Genomic DNA, 16,358 nt, shown 5'->3' with positions numbered 1-16,358 from the left:
ACAGTATAGATATGATAGCAACTCTTGCTGCAATGGCAACTTCTCATAGCAACAGCCAATCAGGAAGCTGGATTCTTGTCATCACCATGACAACAATTGCCATTCCAGCAAGAGTTGCTATCATATCAACTTTTTATGAAATGGGGTCCTGGATATCTAGTGTCTCCTGGGCCCCACGTAATATAAGTTGATATGATAGCAACTCTTGCTGCAATGGCAACTTCTCATAGCAACAGCCAATCAGGAAGCTGGATTCTTGTCATCACCATGACAACAATTGCCATTCCAGCAAGAGTTGCTATCATATCAACTTTTTATGAAATGGGGTCCTGGATATCTAGTGTCTCCTGGGCCCCACGTAATATAAGTTGATATGATAGCAACTCTTGCTGCAATGGCAACTTCTCATAGCAACAGCCAATCAGGAAGCTGGATTCTTGTCATCACCATGACAACAATTGCCATTCCAGCAAGAGTTGCTATCATATCAACTTTTTATGAAATGGGGTCCTGGATATCTAGTGTCTCCTGGGCCCCACGTAATATAAGTTGATATGATAGCAACTCTTGCTGCAATGGCAACTTCCATAGCAACAGCCAATCAAAAAAGCATCAACTTGGGACAAGTTTTTTTTTATGAAATGGGGCCCTGGTCAATTTGACAGAGTAGAATGTGCTCCGTTGTCGTCTGCTTCTTTGTCCTTTAGTTCTTTTTCAGTTTCGGGGATTTGTAGGCACCAAACATGACTTTCTCCAGTCCCATGGTGGGGGCCTCGACCAGGAGACAGAGCACAGTGGCGGCCATGTAGGAGAAGACGGTGTTAGCGGTAAACACGTAGCTCTGTGGGATAAGGAAAGCGGAAAAAGGGTGATGAAAATGATTCAAAAGTTGTACATTCTCTTCTCTGCCCTTTTTTCTTTCTCCTTCCTTCTCCTTTCACTCCACCCCTCTCTTTCTCTTTCAACTCCCTTTCCCCCTCTCTATCTCTAAATTCATTCTTTGCCAATCTCTTCTCTTCACATGCTACTATAGTAGAATACGTAGGTCCTATATGTGCTCTTTCCACATCCCCCCCCCCCCCAAAAAAAAAAAAATCTTCAAAATCTTCCTGTTCGACAGGATTGGTATCACGTATAAAAGTGTGCCATCGAGAGCAATTATAGATGGGGCCGAGAACAGAAAAGTGGGATAGAGAATAAGCTGTTTGAGATGCCGTAAAATTATGCGTGCGATCGGTTTCATACTGATTGACAGATTTCAGTGATTATATGAAGGCTATTAAAAGGTATGACTTTTGCTCAATATAGATGATTATCGAGAATTCCTCCCTAAATTTGTTGGTAATTACGGTGTTGTTGCTAACAGTACTGTTGATCGTTATGTATTTCAGTGATTCGTTTTCCGTTATGTTTAAAAAGAGATTCCTGGAATGATGCGCATGGCTAATGTAAATGTAAATGTTACTGTGTTGTTGTTGTGTTTTTTTTCCCGAATCATCTTATACAGGGACCATGATGCAGACTATACATTTATTCATGGTAAGTCTGTTTTAGATGGACGATGTTCCCTTCGTTGGATGCACATGTATAGGCTCCATTCCTCTCAAGGAATAGAAAGCTATAAAAGATATGAACTCTCTTCATGGCTTGAGCCACGTGGACGGAAAAATACCTACAGGTGTTTTAGGAAGAGAAAGTATAACACAAAGACAATCGTCTGTTGTTCCTACGTTTTATAAAACAGACGGCACACTTGTAGGGTGTGGATCTTGTAAATTAAAAGTCATTTGAATTAACGTTAATCGTTTTTGATATGCAGATGCACCTTTCAATTGTACATTAATATATATATATATATATATATATATATATATATATATATATATATATATATATATATATAATAAATATATATATATATATAATAAATAAATATATATATATATACATATATATATATATATATATATATATATATATATATATATATATATTTGCTGTCCACAGTGACTCGTACTAGTAGGGTTTCATAATAATGTTTGGTGTTCATTTGGTTTACTTTGAACCTAAGAATTAAAATTACGTGAATATGGTATCACTTATAGCTTTCTTTTCTTTTCTTTTCTTTTTCTTTTTTTTTTTTTTTTTTGCTGCGTGGCTTTGCTTCAGAAACAATTTCCTATTAATTTGCCTCAAATTTAATTGAGCGAGATCAATTTGAACCGTGTATGTAGACGAGTTAACGGAGATGAAAAAAAGCAGTATTTAGTAATATTTTCCTACTCTGTATAATACATATTATATACATGTTTGGAACAAAGAACTGTTCCCTTTCAGAGGCGGTCAGTTAGAACCTGTGATGTCTTGCCTGCAAGCTAGAACCCGTTACCATGGTTACTGATAAAGAGCTGGTTATGGCAGCGCATTGACAGTTAGTCCAGCAGTCTGTAACTTAAGGAGAAACACCTATAGTTTCGAGGACAAATCTGGAAGCGCTTGAAGTATATATATATATATATATATATACATATATATATATATATATATATATAATTACTTTTTTTAAACAGACCTTTATGACTTATACATTTATGCTCAAAGTGGCAGCAGCAGCATCAGGAGTAGTAATATGTAAAACAGTAGAAGGTGGAAGAAGATGGAAATGAACGGAGAAATGATGTACCTTGGAACAGATACAATGTTTATATATAATGAAGAGTTTGTTTGCAAAAACCGATAAGTCCATATTTGCCAAATGGAGATATTTGCGATTAAAGGTCAAGAAAAATAAAGAGAATAATAAGAAAATTTTTGCTTCTTTTGACCATAACTTCAAAAATATACCTTTATATGTAGTGACCAATATATCATTTAAAAGGTATTATTTTGTACTTTATGACAGAGGCCGTACTTCAAAATCTTCAAAAATGGACTGATCGGTTTTTGCAAACAAACTCTTCATATATATCATGTATATATCATGTATATATATATCAGGGCTCCACACTAACTTTTATTTTTGGTGGCCCAAAGGCAAACATCCGACCTTTTTTGGTGGCCCGATCAGGCCACCAAATTCTTCATTTCTGAAATTTTGGTGGCCCGATGTGCGTTTTTGGTGGCCCCGGGCCACCGGGCCACCGTTAGTGTTGAGCCGATATATGGCCTATACAGTGTTTGTATGGGCTACAGTACAAAATCACAGCCGGTTTACGATACACGCGTGTGCCTCTGTTGTTGATATAGCAATACGTGTAATGTCAAAAGATAAACAATGAACGACGGACTGTCTGCAAAACCAACATTTCCATTCTTCGTTTCGAGGGTGATATAATAATCAATCTAACTTGTGTAGATGGACAATGTTTTATTTCGACTGTTAACTGTTTTATGTTATGTTGCCATGGCGATATTTTAAATAAATCATCTAAACAATATGGCAATAGCCATAAACCACCATGATCACGTACACAAATAGCGCACAAGTAAACTCAAGCAAGCTAAAGTCTTATACAATACAATCTATTAAAAAGAAAATAAATCATAGCATTATGCGATAAAATGTAATTTTGGAAGTAGGCCATACATATTCAATTTCAATGTCGATTTCATGTCGGGTTAATGCGTTAGATTTTATAGTTCCTATGTAGTTAAAAGAACCACTGGCTTGGACGAGGTTTATTTTCATATTTTCAATTCATTAATAGTATGAGGTATACACACACACACACACACACACACTTACACACACACACACAAACACACACACATAGGGAAAACGGCGCTCTGTTTAACACCTTGGAAATATCAAAGAAATGGGATCATTTTCAAATTGTCGAAATATGACTTGTTTATTTATTGAGCATAGGCCTAAGTTAGGCCGCTTCACCATAAATAGACATGATTGTATGTCAAAAGTTTATATAGTTTATTCTTTGTAACGTTTTACCGGACTTCATACTAACATGATACTCTGACGTTCACCAGATCAATATTGCTATACATTTTGGCGATGGGAGAATAATTACTGAGATATCCAAAACGATTAAAGCGGACCTAATTAAAGTGGGAACCATTCTTTTTAAGGATCGCTTTGTTTTTCTTTGGTTTTGGTGTATTTTTGGTCCCAGCCATTTCAAAACCGATTTTCATCAAATAAGCTCTGATTTCCTTTTTAGAATTGTATGCTCTTTCACATTTTATGAAATGGTTTCTGAGTATCTCACAAAAAGTTAAAAGATGAATCATCAACTCAACCAATACTGTACCATCCCCTTATAGTAGACTCGTGATGAAGTAATCTCTAATATAGTATTTCCAAAGTTTACCCCACATTTTCGACATTCAAATTGCTTGCAATGTTCGGTTGATGTCCGATAATGAGCTGAAGTGATTGTTGTGAAAGTCTGTTACGCGGTAGTTACATATTTCTCAATCCTCCGACGATCCTCCGGCGAGCATATGCCACTTTGTTGTCCCGGGCGAGTTGGATCTTCTTCTTCTTCTTCTTCTTCTTCTTCCTCTTCTTCTTCTTCTTCTTCTTCTTCTCTTGGCCAGTAGTTCAGTGGCAAAATATGATGTCTCGCTCGAGGATATGCTAAAGGAATAATTGACCATTTGCAGATGAACCAAAAACCAAGCATTAGTGCTTCAAAATAGTTCTAAAATGTGAGTTAGGGATAGAAACAACCAATGTAAAAATTTGAACCAGTGTAATCGATGTTAAGCATTGTTGAATAAACAAAATGTGAACAACAGTTATAATAAAAATGTTTCCAGACTAAACCATCTACAGTTATGGTTCAATGAAAAAATACTGATATCTCCTTAAATTTTAGGCTTCAGTGCAAAAGTTTTATGATGTATGGTATGATGTTTTGTGATTCAACTAACCTACACATATGCATCAAAAGTGATACAACAATTTTTTTTTTAAATCACTGCTCCCAAAGGTAAACAGAACCTTTAAAGTTCACCTTTGAACTTTTCGGAGGATTTTGAAGAGAACTTCCGGGAGTATGCTATCGTCGTTTCTTCGCCTTTTCTTCTTAGCACCGAATGCTAGACAAAGGGATACCAATAGACAACGGGTGAGATGGATATTGTTTTCATTGTCATGAAGTTCAGACCACTTACTGCAGTCTCTTCGAATGTAGTCGAAAAGAATAGTATTGTCAATCGATTGTAAAAGCCGGGCGAGGATACACGTAGAAGGAAATGTTGGTGATGCGATACACAGCCCATTCTAAGTTGGGTCTCTTGCACTTTCTTGCGTATTCCAAAGAGCCTATTCGCAGGAGTGCTCGGATGAATTCTTCCTGCGATGCTCGGTCAGTTATTTCATGAGGTACCTTGAATAGTGGGCTGTTCGTCGAAGGGGGCTGATATTTCAGGTCCTGCGTCTCAGTGTGGCGAAGAATGAACCCAAACGCCACGCTGACTTTGTACGCAGTCTCTTGTTTCTCGAATATTTCCTCCGCAAACTCTCTCATCTTCTCGGGTCGAAGACCGTCGAACTCGAAATTAAGGACGTGGCGAACTCTGTAACTAACCCTCCAGTGTGTCTCGATTGAGCTTCGATGTTCCTCACATACATCATCCAGGGTACGAAATTGGTTTTCAGCTTGTGTGGTTGACTGATCCAGAACTCCGATATCAGGATAATGGTCAGTAGCTGTAGTAGCTTCATGGTCAGTGTGAGCACTAGTGAGTAGGCATTTGTCTCCAGCTTCTGATTGTGATAAATCATGGTGCCTTTTGAGGTAGCGACTAAAGTAATGTTTGGTAGTATACTCCTTTCCACATGTTTTGCAGACAAAGAGAGATGGCGTCATGTGAACGGTTTCCCCGTGACGTTGTCGATCGGCAACGTTTTGTAATACATTTCCGCAGTATTGGCATGAAAGCTGAGTCTCTTTCGGCATCTGATTACAATCATCTTGTGTCAACTCCTGGAGGTTTTCCAGTTGGTTACGTCGATGAAGGGATATCCCGCACTGATCGCACAAATGACGCTCTCTTGACATGAGTAACGTTCTTTACTTTACCGATACAGGCCAGCCCAATATTGTTAAATCTGTATCCGCAAATGTTACATTCGATGCTTTTGCTCCGAAGGCTGTCATAATAATTGAGTTTCGGCTCGGTTCTCTTTTCACTGATGAGGTACAATGACGTCAGCACGCCTAATAAGGAGAGAGCCAGGAAAGGTAACTGATTAAGAATGAAGATTGAACATAATGAAAAAAGAGATAATATTACCGTATGTCTCAAAAAATTACAACGGTACCCTCGGTAACTTTAAAAATAGTCAATCAATCAAAATACAGTTTCAGGGTATGAAACTGTAACTCATTGCCCACATCTTACAGAAAACCCCATCCAATTTGCTTCAGTGGTCAAAGAGAAATTTGTAGAGCATGTCAAGAATCCCTTCCCTCCAAGTTCTGTATATTGTGTTTACACATTGATATGCAGTTCCAAGAGCATCCAAGTGCTACACTTGGAAGAATCGGACTCATGACATGCTTTACAACAATACACATTTGTCTGTGACTGCTTAACCAAATTGAATGGGGTTTTCTGCAAAATAGAGCTAAGATGTCATATTTTAAGACTTTGAAGTAGTATTTAGACGGTTTAATCATATTGGGTGTTATCAATGCAGAAATCCGATTGTATTTTTTGGGGGGACATACAGTATAGTTACGCCATTATTTCTGTCTTCAGGATGTGCCATTTTGAATGAAATAAGAAGTTGTAAGAATATTATTGAAACTGTTTCTTGTTCTCAGGTATCTCAACAAAATTGGAACTTTTTACTCGATCGTATCTTTTCGGCAACAATTAAAGTACATTTACAATATTATGTACAATGTACGTAGCTTACCAAACCGTTCTATATGTTGTGCAACAGTGTTTTATCGTCGATTTTCGTTACATGCAGATTATATGCTATAATTATGTATAGGTTATTCATGGGTAGTTTATAAGATTTAACTTCTCAAACATTAAATTTCTATAATGAGCTGCACTATGTACGCTGTATAATATCTGATGTATCTTGTAACTGCAAGGTGCTGATTTCATCTTAAAAAACAGGTGTTTTTTTTTTAATATATATCATAACACCGATAGACTGCGTCGTGATCAGCTAGGTGTCACTTAGATAAACTCATTTGTGGTTATTGGCAACACGTAAACAATGTTGGGCCTTTATAAAGAAAAGAAATATGAATATATCCGAATCCGATGGTATTAGGCCTGTATAGACCTATAAATTAGCCTTCATGTGTCTGCACCAAATTACATGAAGTAGTGTTGACCCGTAGCGATATGCTATAATGTATGATAATACTATTAAATGTAAAGTTAGTATTTCAGTTTGATTGAACCCTTCAGTTTGATAATGAATTATTTTCCAGTTCTTGAGTCTAAACGGCTTTTCCCCAAATGTATTTCATAATTAGGCCTATTAATTTGTCTTTATCATTGCATGATGGCAAATAGACTGAGGTGTACTTTGTAATTATATCAAATGTGACGACGCACGTATTCCATTACCCATCTGTGATCTATAAACACTCCACAAATACAAGTGAGCTTTAAAACGTTTTGTATTGGACTGATGTGTTGAATAAAGTGAAAGGTTTACTCACCTCCTGCGGTCAGGATAAGGATTAGTCTATGTAATGCGCACAGAGGAGAAAAATTCCTGTGTCGGCCAGATCGAGAGACGGTCGTGTTTTGCTGTTAACGCATCCAAGTATACTCCGCCTATTTAACACTCATCCGCGCTACACTGTGCCGTGAAGGAGGCAATCGCATTACAACTGGCGTACTCTATGCAATGTAATACAGCAGACTACAACAGAACATCAGCACTGTAGCCGTGGCAGGACCGGAGACCCCACGCACACTGCCAGTGTTGAGTGAGAACTACCAGCACGTCTTTTTACGCGCGCAAGTCTTGCTCGAGTAAACAGCAAAAAGTAGAAAGGAAGATCGACCCAGGGATGGTTCTCTCTTACACGTGGTTACGTAATATCGATCCTCTCGTACAATTATTGGGAGATTGTGCGGGCATACCTATATACGCGACGAGACTTAAAATTCCATCTGTCCGGAAGAGTTTTTTTTTTTTGTTTTGTTTTGCTTTATTTTTTGTGCTATCATTTTTTATCTATCAAATAATTATATTTATATATATATATATATATACATATATTTATATATATAATATATATATATATACATATATATATATATATATATATATATATATATATATTTATATAAATATATAAATATATATATATATATATATATATATATATATATATATATATTCTTTACTTTCACGGGAGGGGATTCCGTGAAGCCAGAAAGTCAGGAACATACCCGTAACCACAAGGTACAGACCGAACTTTTGGTCAACTACATACGCTACGTCCCGTCTTATTTTATAATTATCTTTCTTTTATTGTGTCAAGAATAAGCCTGGTACTTTTCTTGTCTTCGTAAACTCTTGACCCTGCGATAACTCAATCAATTCGATGGCATATACAAAAGTACGCTGGCATTGTATAACTCTAAATACTGTTAATATTTCCCACATACATAGTTATGGTTGTGACTTTCTTATTTTTCAGGACATCGAGAAATCTAGACAGCTTTAAAGAGTTAAAGATGTCGTGATTATTTTTAGAGACTTGACGTTCCTTAGGCTCTGTGTGTGTGAACACACTTACACACACACACCCACACACACACACTTACACAGAGACGCACAATAATGTATATTGTACACATGTACCTATCTATCAATATGTACAATATTGCACGTATATGAAGAGTTTTATCGCAAAACAAATTAAGTGCCATTTTGAAACTTTTTAATGTAAGTCCATCATCAGATAGAGGAAAATAAAACTTTTCCAATAATATCTAACTCCAATATTCCTGAATCTATGATGAAAGAATCCCACAATTTCTTGATATATTTTTCGAACGCAATTTTGTCTGAGGCTCAAATCCTGATCTATAACTGATCACTATTCTGAAGTTATTCAGCTAGGAAAAACATCATGTTTCAAACTTCAATGACAGAAACATTGAATTTTCGTCATAGTTTTCGTATGCGATAAATTGAAATTGTGAGGTTATGACATGGTCAGCTCACTCACTTGCACGTTATACACCATCCGCTGTACAAGAACTGTTTTGCAGAAATTAGCAACACTTCAACATTTCGTAACTTCTTTATTTTTATCCGGTTTCAGTCATTTTTGTTGTTATCGTTGAATTCGTAGGATTTTATTCTTTTTTATCAGACTAACTTATTTTGGGGCTGGATTTTCCTGTTGTTGAGAGTTAATGAAATGATGCTTGTGCATGTTGGTCGTGCCCATCTCCTCCTTGAGATTGTAACAACAGAATAATGAAGAAATTAAATGTCAAGAAAAGAAGAAGGAAATCGAACTTACTATCGCAATTGGGGTCACGTGCCAGAGAATCTGATCGGAAAAGACTTTGGCGTAGCAGATGCTGGCATGGATGAGGTAGGTGCAGTAGGAGAGGCGGGCCAAGGGGATCCAGAATTTCCACTCCAAGAAGACAGCGATCGGTCCTGAAAAGAAAAGGTAGGAATTATAATTTCACTTAAAAAGTTGTGCAACCTCTTCATTAAGGTACAAAATCAATGGATAACGGGATATAGGAGAGCGGAAATGTCCAGCATAATAGATGTTATTCTATGAATTGGCCTTACTGACATCAACATTTTGCACGACATATTATGTTTCGCTTCTTTCTTTTGCCTGGTATTGAAAAAAGAAAAGTGAATAAATTTACTCTGATTTGTAAAAGGTCTAGCCTCTATCATACTTATGTATCATAATCAGGTTATTAATATTATCGTTATGATATTATTATTATTATCATCATCATTATTGCTATTATTATTATTATTATTATTATTATTATTATTATTATTATTATTATTATCATTATTGCTATTATTATTATTATTAGTAGTAGTAGTAGTAGTAGTAGTAGTATATTGGACAAGAACATTAATCTCCAAATCTAGCGCGAAATTATTCGCCTACAGTGTTCATGATATTTTCATTAAAAAAAAAAACTGCGCATGATTTTAGGTGAAAAGTGTTCTCACCTCCGTAGCCTCTGATTTGTAAAAGGTCTAGCCTCTATCATACTTATGTATCATAATCAGGTTATCAATATTATCGTTATGATATTATTATTATTATCATCATCATTATTGCTATTATTATTATATATTATTATTATTATCATTATTGCTATTATTATTATTATTATTAGTAGTAGTAGTAGTAGTAGTAGTATATTGGACAAGAACATTAATCTCCAAATCTAGCGCGAAATTATTCGCCTACAGTGTTCATGATATTTTCATTAAAAAAAAAACTGCGCATGATTTTAGGTGAAAAGTGTTCTCACCTCCGTAGCCCGTTAGGCAGGCGAACATCATCCAAGCAATTCCCACGCCCCAGGCAACCCGGTTAAAGGTGAGATACATTACCGCCTCAGCTTGCGGTATGGTCAGGTAATAGTCCACGCTCCATGCCTGACCGTACACCACGCAGTAGAGCGTCGTGAAGGAAACGCACCATCCGAGAAGAACGAAAAACTGAGAGACAGACAGACAGACAGACAGACAGAGACAGAATTAGTTTTGTGGTATGTATTTTTATCAAGTTGGAGGTGCAATTACTCATTACTATTAGGTATTTGCAAATAACTTGTACGCTTTTGCTGACAAGACATAATTAATCCTGAATAGTATGCATAATGTCATGACTTTTTTGGATTTTTTTCGACGCATCTCACCGAAGTCTAAGTCAGTGTCTGTAGAAATACTAAAGCCATTGGCTTTTGCATAGAATGTAGGAAGAGCTACACTTTAATTCGTTACCATTTCGCAACAATGATTTGCCCTTTTTTGAAAGGGGGGGGGGGGGCAAACAAGGGGGTCATCTTTGTGTGACCATAGCAAAACTGGAATGTTTTGATGAGGAGTTTAAAAAGGTGAGGAGGATTTTTTTTTTTTTTTTGTGCTAGGCAACGAGAGATGCGTGAGTTGATGTTTTGATTAGCCCATATAAGTGTCACTTAATGTTGCACTGCAGAGCCCTAAGTAAGTGATATGTGCTTAGAACAAAAACAAACAAACAAACCAATCGACAAACAAACTTGACTTCGTGTTTACTTGAAATTACATAGCTATCTTATTAGAATTTTGCCAGATTTCAATGACGTACCACTGCTGGTTTATTTCTTTGATTTAATTTCATCCATTGTGGTCAATGTGAATAAGGCTGTAAGGCATGCGATTTCTTTCACCGCCCTTCGCATATTTTGTTTTGTTTTGTTTTGTTTTGTGGTGGTTTTTTTTTTTTTTGGGGGGGGCGGCTACAGAAGAGGGGCAATAGGGTGCTAATTTATGATGTTTAATACTCACAAAGTGAATTTTGGGTTTCTTTCCTTTCAGTTTAAACATGATGTAGCCGAGTACCATGCCGACAAGGTAAGTTGGAATACGTGTGTACGGCTTGGAGTACGTCAGGTCACGGTCGGCTGGCTCGATGACGCGGTCATTGTAACGTCTGAAAGACATCCACATTCATGTACACAAGAATAGCAAATGCAGAACCAATAACATAAAAATCACGACAGCCCCGGAGGAACCATAAAAAAAAAAAAATGTTTCATTGAGAGGGCTTTAATCATATACTAAAATGGAAGATGAAAACTACACCCCGTTTACACGAAAAAGTACCCTGCGGGAAAACGGGTCACGACAAACTGTTCTGCTCATGGCCAACTTTAAAAACGAGTAGCTAATGATGATATTGATGTATGACTCCCTATATGATTCCCTTTGGATTATACTCTTTCTGTTAGGCACGTCTTCGAGCATTCGTACGCCCAATGATTCTCTTTAGATTATTTTCGTTCTGCTCGTACAGTACACCTTTCCCTGTCTGGAGAAAAGTTTTCCTACCAGAGGTCCTTTTTTGTTTTTTTCCTTTTTGTTGTTTTGTTGTTTTTCTTTTAGATCAAGAGTTAGACAGGTCACGGAGGCATTGCAGTTAAAGGATGGTAGATTGATAATATGGAGTCGTCAACTGTTATAATAACAATAATAATAGAAACTCAAAGCACAGAAAGGAGGCAACCACGCAAGGGGCTCTCTACAATGAATAAGCCAGTTCGGGGTTAGCTCATGGGCACATGGGTACAAATGACCTACGCTTCTTTCTCAGTTGATTAGGCACTCCGCTAGTTTCAAGCGACAGAAGGCATAAACTTGCCCAACATAACAATTTATGGAATTCATCAGTCATGTTCAAACAAAGGATGAACTTGCATAGACCAGGTGACCAGAATGATCCTTCCATTGGCATTTTGGAAAGCATCCATTTCATTATTTTGCACTGAATGTATTAACAATCTCTTTCTATTGATATTGTCAGACACCGCTTTTGCTGTCAGGTGGATGTGCTGGCAAGCACCACTTACAGGGATCACTTGAATAATCATTACATCACAGATGCTTATCTCAGTGAATTTAAAAACCACCATGCTCTGCTGGTACAGATGACCTTTTTCTGCTCATGCTCAAAGTGGAACCCCGAACTGGCTTATAATAGAATAATGAATGATGTTAAAGGGTGTGTACAGTTCTGGTAGAGGTGAGGATTTAGCTTTTAACGTTTTGCGAGATATTCAGAAATCACTCTATGAGATGTCAAAGAGCATGCAGTTCTAATGGGTATCAAAAGTTTATTCAATGAAAATCGGTTTTGAAATGGCTGAGATATCCAAAAACAAGGTGAAACAAAGAGATCCTAATAAGGTTGTGGCATGTCGCCTTTTATTATTAGCACTTTTTTGGATATTTCAGCCATTTGAAAAGCAATTTTCATCAAATAAACGTTGAATCCTTCTTAGAATTACATGCCCTTTCATATTTCATATGAGGCTTTTCATTATCTCACTTAGGAATGTTCAAAACATGAATCCCCACCTCAACCAGTACTGTACAGTCCCTTTAATCGGCAGATGGTTCTGCTATAGATGAAAGGATGAACCACTGTAATAACAGAAATATAAAGTCAGAAACAGATGCAAATGTTCTACTGCTTTGTATTTTGCAGTGCTATTCTAAGCCTCATTAGACGTTAGTGGAATGTTACTATTAGATTTGTTCCCGCCACTCACTCTGTGCCATTGATGGTGAGACCCCAGTACCAGTTGATACCAAAAAGCGCCCCCAGCGACACGAGCATTAACGATGTGATCAGCGCCATGCCAGCTTTACCTTTCCTGTTGCATTATAATATAGAAAAAGATACAAGTCATGAAACTATTGAGACATGCACACAAATATTCATATTGTCTGGTTCTCAGAAGTTAAGAGGTCTCACGCAATTAAAGTTTTGGTCGCCAAAGGTAAATTTCACGTCTAGCGCCTATGGGTGTTTGGTTTATTGTTGCTCGTTTTTCAAATATTAATGTGATTGCTTCATACGAGGTCAATAAAAAAAGATCCAAGCTCAAACTCCAGCTCAAAACACAATACCAATGTGACCATTGATAATGAAATGCAAACCACTCCTCACACCACATGCGACAATCAAACAATAATCCTGATGTGATACCGCACAGTTGTCCACCCAATTTGGTTTGGTTCATTGTCATATTTCAATGTGAAAAATAATGATAATTAAACAAACAATGCAGTTATTCTATGAGCAACAAGCAGACATGTACAAACATTCACAAACTTGAGAAAAAAATCTTCAACAGTAGACATACGCTAAGATAAATTAAAATAACGTTACTCAAAACGAGATATGCTCAGCTTTCAAGGCCCTAACGATATCATGAATTTGTTAAAAAGACAAGACAAGAGAATATCCACAAATTGTGAATCAGTGAATCAATGAATTTTATTCCATCCCAAAACAATGCGTAGAGACTCTGCTAAGTATTAGTCGCTATATATAATAGAATGCCTTTGAAAATATTTCAAAGGCATTCTGTTCGGTATCATCTATATGCAGACGACATACAAGTTTTTGTATCTTTTCCACCACATCAAATCCAAGCATCTCATGCACTGCGCTGTCTAGAAAATTGCATCATTGATATTGATGCTTGGATGAGGTCTAACTCATTGTTTCTAAACCACAGCAAGTGTGAATTTATCCTTTTTGGTTCTAAATCTCACTTGAATAAGTTGGATATTAATTGTATTTCGATTGTAGGTAATGATATTCCTCTGTCAAAGTCATGTCGCAATCTGGGTGTTATGTTTGACTCTCACATGGCTATGTCCGATCAAATCACCAACATTTCTAAATCAGTCCGTTATCAATTGCGCAATATTGGTTTTATTCGCAAGTATTTGACTCGCTCTGCCACGGAAAAACTTGTTCATGCACTTATTTCTTCACGCCTTGATTTTGGTAATGGTTTGTTTTTCAATCTACCAAACTCGCAAATTGACCAATTACAAAAGCTACAAAATGCCGCTGCACGTATTGTTTCTTTGTCAAGTAAACGCAGTCATATCACACCTATCCTGAAGAGTCTTCATTGGTTGCCTGTACAGGAGCGTATTCGGTTTAAGATACTTCTTTTGGTTTATCATGTTATTGAGGGAACAGCTCCTGATTACAATGTTTGTTTGTTTCGTCAATACCAACCTTCACGAACTCTTCGATCCTCAACTTCAGGTCTCTTACATATTCCGTTTTCTAGGAAATCTTGGGGGGAACGTGCTTTCGCTCACGCTGGACCAACACTGTGGAATTCACTTCCTCGTGAGCTGAAAGACTCAAGCTCTATAACATCTTTCAGGAGTAATTTAAAATCCTATCTGTTTAGCAGTGCATTTTGAAGACCAGTGTCTTTTGAAGACAGACTTTCATGTCTTTTTTTTTCTGCCTCTTCATCTTCTTCTATTACTGTGATGTGCTTGTATTTTCAATCTGTTTGCTTTGATGTACCTATTGTAAAGCGCCTTGAGCATTTAATCAAAGTGGAGAACGGCGCTATAGAAATTGTATGTATTATTATTATAACTGTACTCTGCAATTTACGAGATTCATGGCTATATTATAATCGTCTCAATCGGCAACCAATCCCATTGCTATGGAAATATTTTGTTTGTTTGTTTTTTCGGATAATATGTCTTTCGTATTTTAAGAACCATTTTCTGAAATGAAATTGTTACTGAGTGAAGAAAAAAGATTACGCACTTGTGGAGAAGAACGATGATGATGGGGCTTATGATGAAGAACTGCATGTCGTTTGCCAGGTACCAGGACAAACCAAAGCACTGCAGAAAGAGAGAGAGAGAGAGAGAGAGGGGGGGGGGGGGTGAAGAGAATATGGTATAATGAACGATAGAACAGGACTGAAAAACAATAATGAATATATGCAGCTGTGATAGAATAATTATATACAACAACAACAAAATTGCACAAAGATATTACCTCTGGTTTCCAGCATGCATTAAACCAAACAGACGGAGTTGGCCAGCATAAACGATAGATCAAAAGCATCCACGTTGATACGCAGTGTACATAGCAGATCAAGAGGGGGCGCACCGGTCGCGCACCCCCTCTTTATTTTTGGTTAAAACAAAAGAAATAAATAGATAAATTTTGCAAAGGTGCCTCCCCTTTATGGAATTCCTGGATCCGCCCCTGATAGCTATAAACACATGTCATTTATTTATACCTTATATGCTGTCACCTCGTGCATATACACACGCAGACGATTTCTCTATTCATTATTGATTATCGTAAGTTATATAATCAAATACTAAACAAATTCGGAACAGTCGGTATAACTTGCAGATCGGATCTAACCGCATCTTTCCCAGCCATACAAGCTAAACAAAATGAATTGTCTTAGAATATCAAAATCTAAAACACAATACGTGTCAAGGTAATAATAGTGAAATTAACGACGATAGAGAAGACATAATTTATCACTTTACCGTGTCTTCCGTGCTGGCGTCGAAGGGAACGAGGTTGTTGACGTAAAGTGGGTGTGTCCACCAGTACCTCCGGCAGAAGGACCGCGTGAACTCGTTCATCTCGTCACGCCACAAGCCCTGGCCGAAATGCGGGAACATGAGAGCGTTCATTCCCATGGCCACCATGTAGACGGGGGTCAAGCGCCACCAGCGATGGAAGTAGAATACCGCCCACTCGTAGCCGGTCCGGAGTTTCTGGCCATCGAGGGCTTTGAGCGTCAGAAACGTGACCAGAAATCCACTGTGTCGGGATAAAAATGGA

At 37.3% G+C, this 16,358-nt stretch overlaps 1 protein-coding gene across 1 annotated transcript in view; it reads right to left on the bottom strand.

Moving 5' to 3' along the window:
* Nucleotides 1–597: 597 nt before the first annotated feature.
* The window catches only part of LOC140239714 (O-acyltransferase like protein-like), a 31,343-nt gene continuing 15,582 nt past the window's right edge, over nt 598–16,358 (bottom strand). The window contains exons 10-16 of the mRNA XM_072319537.1: nt 16,058–16,337; nt 15,312–15,391; nt 13,267–13,371; nt 11,504–11,648; nt 10,483–10,672; nt 9,486–9,628; nt 598–841 (exon numbers count right to left, since the gene is read on the bottom strand). Of these exons, the coding sequence (XP_072175638.1) occupies nt 704–841; nt 9,486–9,628; nt 10,483–10,672; nt 11,504–11,648; nt 13,267–13,371; nt 15,312–15,391; nt 16,058–16,337 (1,081 nt within the window). The 3' untranslated portion in view covers nt 598–703. The remainder of the gene's footprint in view (nt 842–9,485; nt 9,629–10,482; nt 10,673–11,503; nt 11,649–13,266; nt 13,372–15,311; nt 15,392–16,057; nt 16,338–16,358) is intronic.

The sequence above is a fragment of the Diadema setosum genome, chromosome 16 (assembly GCF_964275005.1).
Source record: "Diadema setosum chromosome 16, eeDiaSeto1, whole genome shotgun sequence".
NCBI lineage: Eukaryota > Metazoa > Echinodermata > Echinoidea > Diadematoida > Diadematidae > Diadema > Diadema setosum.
The sequence above is the reverse complement of the archived record's forward strand: the minus strand, read 5'-3'. Positions and strand labels throughout refer to the sequence as shown.